General features: G+C 34.1%; 1 protein-coding gene across 1 annotated transcript; it reads left to right on the top strand.

Moving 5' to 3' along the window:
• Positions 1-489: 489 nt before the first annotated feature.
• On the top strand, positions 490-6,105 carry LOC145043055 (disease resistance protein RPV1-like). Its single transcript, XM_078991596.1, has 7 exons — positions 490-1,104; positions 1,756-2,884; positions 3,271-3,600; positions 3,686-4,600; positions 4,693-5,290; positions 5,714-5,778; positions 5,851-6,105. The coding sequence occupies exons 1-6, from the start codon at positions 572-574 to the stop codon at positions 5,743-5,745; spliced, it is 3,537 nt and encodes a 1,178-aa protein (XP_078847722.1). The 5' UTR covers positions 490-571; the 3' UTR covers positions 5,746-5,778; positions 5,851-6,105.
• Positions 6,106-7,276: the final 1,171 nt, after the last annotated feature.

The raw sequence follows: 7,276 nt of genomic DNA, 5'->3' as shown, positions 1-7,276 counted from the left end.
TTTCCAGCATTCCAAAAACAATCAATATGATTTTGGTATCGGTTTCGTGGAATTTAGTTTCACATATCTTGTTACAGTTTAGATTAAAATTAAACCGTTACGATTTTTTTTTACGGAAACTTGATTGAAACATTGGCAGTCAAAAAATTCAACAATTAATTTGGGCATTGTTTTTTGGAAGTGGGATGTTCTTTAAAAAGCTTTTGAAGTATATGCCTATATGGTTATTAGATTTTATTTTAAGCAGTGGACTTTTTGTTCTATAAAATAAACATGAACACGAGCTGGACAAAATACAAAGTGTAAAAATTACAAAATAAAAAAATACCAAAAACAATGAAAAACATATGTATTAGAATTGATCAACCACAGTATTCCAATATGGTTATTAGATAATGTTGGCAAGTAAATCAAACCTTACATATACTAATGTCGACAAATACAACATGTGTTATTTATAGTAGTTGTTGACTTGGACTCCCTTCATAAAAACCACTACTTGGTGCATCCATTATTCTTAACTTGATTATAAGTCACGTATCTAATCACTCATACCATTTTATAACTCATAATGGTTGTTCTCTCTGAACTTTCTGAAGGATGTTCATCTTCATCATCAACACATGGTCATATATATGAAGTATTTTTAAGTTTTAGAGGTATTGACACTCGTCATAACTTTATCACTAACCTTCATAAGGCCCTCATGGATGCCAAAATCACTACCTTCTTGGACGATGAAGAGATTGAAATCGGGGAAGATCTGAAACCAGAATTGGAGAGTGCCATTAAAGCATCTAGGGCTTCTATTATCGTGTTGTCCAAAAATTATGCCACTTCCACTTGGTGTCTTGATGAACTGGTGTTGATCCTTGAGCAACGGAGGACATTCAATCATGTTGTTATTCCCATATTTTATCATGTTGAGCCCACCCATGTCAGGAAGCAACAAAGTAGCTTTGGAGATGCAATGGATAAGCATAGACAGAAGATGGAGGGTGAGACAAAGGCGGATAAAAGAAGTAAATGGGCTCAAAAGATTGAGCAATGGAGTAAATCACTTACAGAAGTTGCAGATTTAAAAGGGAAATATGTAAATGACAGGTAACCACATATTTCCATACTCCTTCACCTTTGTTTCATTAAGGCATGAAAAATTGAAAAGTCAATATCATCTTGCATTTAACAAGTTTTTTTCATTATCATCAAACAACCGTATTTTTATGTAAATAAATTGGATTAAAAATAGTCTTAAAATTGAATATTAATTTTTCAATCATGTAATCTCATAAAATAGTTCATATATGTACATTAGCTGCATTAATTTTATTTCTTTTTGTTAATTTTAAGTTAATTTATTTTGATATACCAATTGGATACTTCTATAAGCTTTTGGAAACAAAATTGGGAACTGATAGTTTCCTATCAGTGACATTTGTTTACATATATGCAAAACCACATCGATGTTAAAACTTAATAGTCTTTTACAACATAATGAAGTTTGGTGGCCGGTTTGTGAAATATTGCATTACATTGATGGCTCTGGTCCGCTTATTCTACAAATAATTGATGATCTTACAAGCCACTAACTTCTTTTGTTAGAAAGTGAATATGACCGTTTTGATAGGATAAACTTAATTAAAACTTATAGCTTAATTTGATACAATTTGATATGGGTCCTTAGATAAATTTAATCTTCAAATCCAGTTTTGTTTGTTTTGTGGATATTGTTTCGTTATTAAAATCAAATTTCAGGCAAGAGATGCAGTTCATCGAAGAAATTGTTAATGATATCTACCGTATACTGCGTGTACACTTGAGGAGTCCTCTGCCATTACTTATTGGGATGGAGAGTTCCATTACATTCATCACCTCATGGTTGAAAGATGCATCTTCACATACAACAGACATACTCACAATTTTGGGTATGGGTGGTATCGGGAAGACATCTTTAGCCAAATTTGTCTATGGATTGGATTGTCGTGATTTCAAGACTAGCAGCTATATTGGAAATATTAGTAGCAGATGTGATGAAAATTTTAGTGGGTTGCTTGATCTACAAAAACAGCTATGTGATGACATTTCAAAAACAAGTCCGATTCCAGCTGATGATGTTTCTATATACACTTCAAAGATAGAGAATGTTGTGGCTCGTAAAAAGGTTTTTCTAGTTCTTGATGACATTGATAGTGTCAACCAATTGGATGCATTGCTTGGAAGCAAGGGTTTTTATCCGGGGAGCAAAATTATAATAACAACAAAGGATGCATGGTTGACAGAGAGCTGTGCACTTTTTAAAATGAATGTTAAACCCAACCATGTAAAGCACTTGCTTCAAGGCTTACATGTGTCTACATCACGAAAACTTCTGTGTTTACATGCATTCACAACCAACCAGCCCGAGGCAGGTTATGAAGAAGTCTTAGAAAAGTTTGTGGAGTATTGTGAAGGGCATCCATTAGCTCTTGAAGTTTTGGGCAAGTCTCTGCATAATCGAGATGTAGCTTATTGGGAAGATACCGTAAAAGGGCTAAAGAAGGAAGTTGGTTCCCATATAAATAATGTCTTGAGGTCAAGCTTTGACTCTTTGCCATTGGAAAATGATAAGGAATTGTTTAAGCACATTGCTTGTTTTTTTGTTGGAAGAGATAAAGATGATACTGAAACAATATTAAAGGCATGTGATATAAACATAATATCTGGGATCACGAATCTCATTGACAGATGCCTTTTAAGCATTGGATGGCATAACGAGTTGGTGATGCATCAATTGCTACAAAAGATGGGAAGATTCGTGGTATATCAAGAATCACCTCACAAGCCATGGAAGCGAAGTCGATTATGGTGTGATGAGGAGTCACTCAAAGTGTTGAAACAAAAAAAGGTAAGATGTCCTGCATACTTGTTGATAGTAGAGTTTAATGCAAAAAAATAGTGTTATACTTTGGCGGATTTGATTTTTTTATAATGTTATACTTTCATTTCTTCCTATAACATCATTGTATTTTAAAAATCTACCCGATTATACCAATGTCATTCAAATACAAAACATTTTTTGTCGTTATAAGCCGGGTAGATTTTCAAAGTATAATATGCTAATAAGAAAATAACTGAAAGTAGAAAGCTATAATCGGGTAGATTTTTGAAAGTGCAAGGCCTTAGTAAGAGCCAAATTAAAAGGACTATGTATTATCTATATATGCTTAAAGTATATTCTGTTGTCAGATTAACTTATTTTAAATCTCTTTTTTCACTCCTATGTCTTCTTAGGATATGAGAAATCTTCTAGGCCTTGCCTTAGACATGCGAAGGCTTGAGAAAGCTGAGAAGTTGTGTGCATCATTTGAGCTGAAAACAAATGTATTGAGTAACATGGATAGTCTCATTCTACTACAACTCAATTTTGTGCAACTTAGTGGGTCTTATGCGAATTTTCCAGAAGATTTAAAGTGGTTGTGTATGCATGGATCCCCTTTAAAGTCTATACCTCTCAACTTACCTATGGAGAATTTGGTTTCCCTAGACATGTCATATAGCAATATTATTGAATCATTTGACATTTGTTATAGTAATCCACAACGAGTTCAGAAGAGGCAAAAGGTAACTTGTGTCCTTTTATTATTATTTTTTTCATTTTGAGTTGATGGAATTCACTGCTATTCTAACTTATCTATTTTCCTAACAGTTGGATGGATCATGCTTAAAAGATAAAAGGTTGCTTGGAGCATTAAAGATTCTTAACCTAAGTTTCTGTGAACAGCTTCATAGTCTGGGTGGCTTTGACCAACTCCCTGCACTTGAAAGGCTAATAGTTACAAACTGCATCAATTTGGTTGAAGTTTGTGAATCTATTGAGCAATGTGTTGAACTTGTCCTCATTGATTTTAGCTACTGCAAAAAGCTTAGAGAACTTCCAAGAAACATGAGCATGTTAAAGAAGGTTAAAATGTTATTGCTAAAAGGTTGTAATTTCGGTGAATCTCAAATCAATACTAGGGATATGGATTCATCAGAAAAGCTAAAGACTACTAGCCTTAGCATAAACACAATAACCACTTTCTCTGTAGTTCAGCAGGCCATACCAAGTGATTTGAAGTTATTAACGGTTTCTTTACCGAGATCTTTAGTAAGCTTAGCACTTCAGAATAACAAATTGTCCACAGAATCCTTTCCCATCGACTTCAGTTCCCTATTTATGTTAGAAGAATTATATTTAGATGACAATCCTATAGTTTCCTTGCCCAGCTGTGTGAGAAGCCTTCCTAGGATTAAGATACTTAGCATGCAAAACTGTGAAAAATTGATGTCACTCGAGAACCCTCCACATACACTTAGAGAGTTGATGCTTGTTTCTGATTATAGGCCTGCACTACGAAAGGTTTTATTTGATCAAAATATGTCCCCACTCAAGTTTTATATAGAGTGGAGAATGTTTGCCCCATCATCATTTGAAATTGAAGGTGTGGTAAAAATCCAACCAATGGCAAGTGCTGAGAAAATGTTATTACGTTGTTTAGGCTGGATTGAGCTAAACATTTTTAAGGAAAGACGCTTAAGAACTGATAGTGTGTCTAGAGGAATAGAGGAATCTGAAATCCAGGTTTGAATCTATCAAACTATCTGTCTTTGTTTGAATATATGTGTATATAGAACTATTATGGTGATTGATCAAAAATTGGTTGTATTTGGCAGATGTATTACGAATTTGGAATATTCAGCACAATTTTTGAAGGCAACGAGATGCCGAATTGGATTACGGAAAGAAGCCAAGGGACATCAATATCATTTACCATCCCATCATCTTCTAAAAAGCTCATAGGCTTGAATTTCTGCTTTGTGAATACGTTGCAAATTGGAGAAGGTGACTCCATATATACACCAATGATAAAAATTAGTAATATAACAAAGAACCTAGTCTGGATATACCAGCACTACATCGACGCTGTTGATGGAGGGTGTTTGATGTTTTTAAGCCATTGGATGTTTGGGATGAATGAGATGGAAGGTGGTGACCATGTTGTTATTACCATGAGTAAGAAACCATATGATAGAACTAGTCAAGTGGCAATAGAATGTGGGGTTAGTTTTGTGTATGATGATGGAATTACGGATGAAGAAAAACTTGCTTTGAGTTATTACAAGTCATGGAATCACATCATTGGTAGAGATCTCACTGGATTTCAGTTAACAACCGGAGAATACCTCCTAAGCATGGAACGATTTATGATTCATGTTGATGACTTGTTAATATGGGATCGTCACCTCGTTAGAGATGGTGCCCGATTTAAAGGTATAATCATTAATTATTATGTATTGTTTTATATCTAGTATTTGTTTGGCAAGAAGATAATGGAGATCACACAACCAACACATTGTTGTTGATATCAGACTTGGATTTTTCTCATGGAGAAATACTTGTTTCCTTATATAACCATAAGTTGCTAGAACAACAATTTCTTCCACCACCAATATATATGCTACTACTAGGGCTATCCATCAGAGTTGACCAATATTTGATATAAATAGATGCATCATGCATATTTAGGACCTGTGAACTCAAACTCAACACATTACTAAAATGATAGTATGCTAAAATCCCCTTTCACAATATCCATATAAGACCATAACTTTATAGTCTTTCAATGATAGACACTCCATGTTTTAACTTTATGTGATCATTATCAAATCTTTTTAATATATTTCTTTTACTCAGATAAGCTAGTGAACTTCAGAGCTTTCCCTTAAAGGAAGTCTAGCGTATGGAAGATGGCCCCTAAGGTATTTTTATGTTCTGAAACTAATAATAAAAATACACAAACGAAAGCTTATCAAATATATGTTTTCTTGCAGTGACTACTTGAAGCTTAGGATTTACGATTGTGGTAACAAATATGTCAAAAGATCCTTGAAGCCATATCATAGGTTACATTGTCTTGATTTTACTATGAAATTAGTGTTTGCTAGCTACCAAAGCCATTTGGTTCTAAGCCGTCTTCTTTTCAGATGTGTTTAGGTTTTATAATGGCAATGAAGTTGCTTTTTGTTTTACAGTTTTGTTATCCCAAAGAATTGGATTACAGACATGCATGTCTAAATTTAATTCAATACACTACTACAAACAAAAAGGCTTATATGACCTGGTTAAATCAATTAAATAACGCAGCATTGTGAAAATAACCATTGGGGCTTACATCCAAAATTACACTATGTTACAATTAACAACCTACACAAGTATACAGAAACTAAGCCTTACAACCAAAACACATATTCAATATAAAGAGTATGCTCTTATGAACAAGTTCTATTGATGTAGACATGCTAAATAACCGAACATTATAGTCATTGATATAAACATGTTTGAATGTCACAAAAAAACTTTGATTTGGTCATTTCTTACTGCATAAAACTTACATTTAAATTTTCAAAAAAGAAATTGTGAACATATAGCAAAGGGATTGTCCCACAATCAAGTGTAGCATCTATCCTCCATCCTCACTAAAAACAAACACAACAAAAAATCAGTGTTTTGTCTAACATTTCAAAACAGTTGAATTTAACAAATAACCATTAAGAAAACATTTCAATTTGGGAGAACTTCATATATTCCCTTCTCAAACATCAAAATATCTTATTTGTCAGCTCCCATTTTACTGCATTACAACTATCAAATAACACCAACCACTGAGATAATGTTTTGGACTAAGTCGATACTACAAGAGATTCTACAGGAATCATGTGAAAGTTTTATAGCATTCGAGTAATCAGGTTGTAAAAAAACAAAAAAGAAATTTAATTATGATTCAAAGAAAAGCATGCACATGTGTTCCAAATTCGATTCCCTTGCTTGTCAGAGCATCACATGCATGCACCTGATATTGTCTAAGCAGCATCCATGGCTAGTCCAATTATACTTACTCAACTTATTTAAAAAATATATGAGGCTTTCTAGGAACTACAAATAACACAAGATAGTATGAACTCCATTTGCAGGGCCGACCCAAGGGCGGGGCGAACTGGGCCACTGCCCAGGGCGGCAATATTGGACAGGGCATCATTTTTTTTCCGACTCTTAAAGGTATATGTCACTCAGCCAATAATTTTATCCCTAAAAGTAGTCGAACAGGAAGGGTACCTGATCCGAAAAGTGAAACTAGAAAGAAGCGGCAATATTCCTCGACTAGCTGAAATACTCATGCCTCTTTGAAGAAGACGAGGAGACTAACCGACTGGGAGAACTACCGAGGAGTCGTTGAGGTTTTCTGAATCTATCTTTTAT

The sequence above is a fragment of the Lactuca saligna genome, chromosome 1 (assembly GCF_052625555.1).
Source record: "Lactuca saligna cultivar CGN05327 chromosome 1, ASM5262555v1, whole genome shotgun sequence".
Classification (NCBI taxonomy): domain Eukaryota; kingdom Viridiplantae; phylum Streptophyta; class Magnoliopsida; order Asterales; family Asteraceae; genus Lactuca; species Lactuca saligna.
This window is presented reverse-complemented; position numbering and strand designations above follow the sequence as displayed.

Bases quoted from the DNA above. Each gene is read 5' to 3' on its own strand.
- LOC145043055 (XM_078991596.1), top strand. From the start codon at position 572: ATGGTTGTTCTCTCTGAACTTTCTGAAGGATGTTCATCTTCATCATCA. The intron at 3,601-3,685 runs GTAACTTGTGTC...TTTTCCTAACAG, and splicing joins GAGTTCAGAAGAGGCAAAAG to TTGGATGGATCATGCTTAAA. The intron at 4,601-4,692 runs GTTTGAATCTAT...TGTATTTGGCAG, and splicing joins TAGAGGAATCTGAAATCCAG to ATGTATTACGAATTTGGAAT.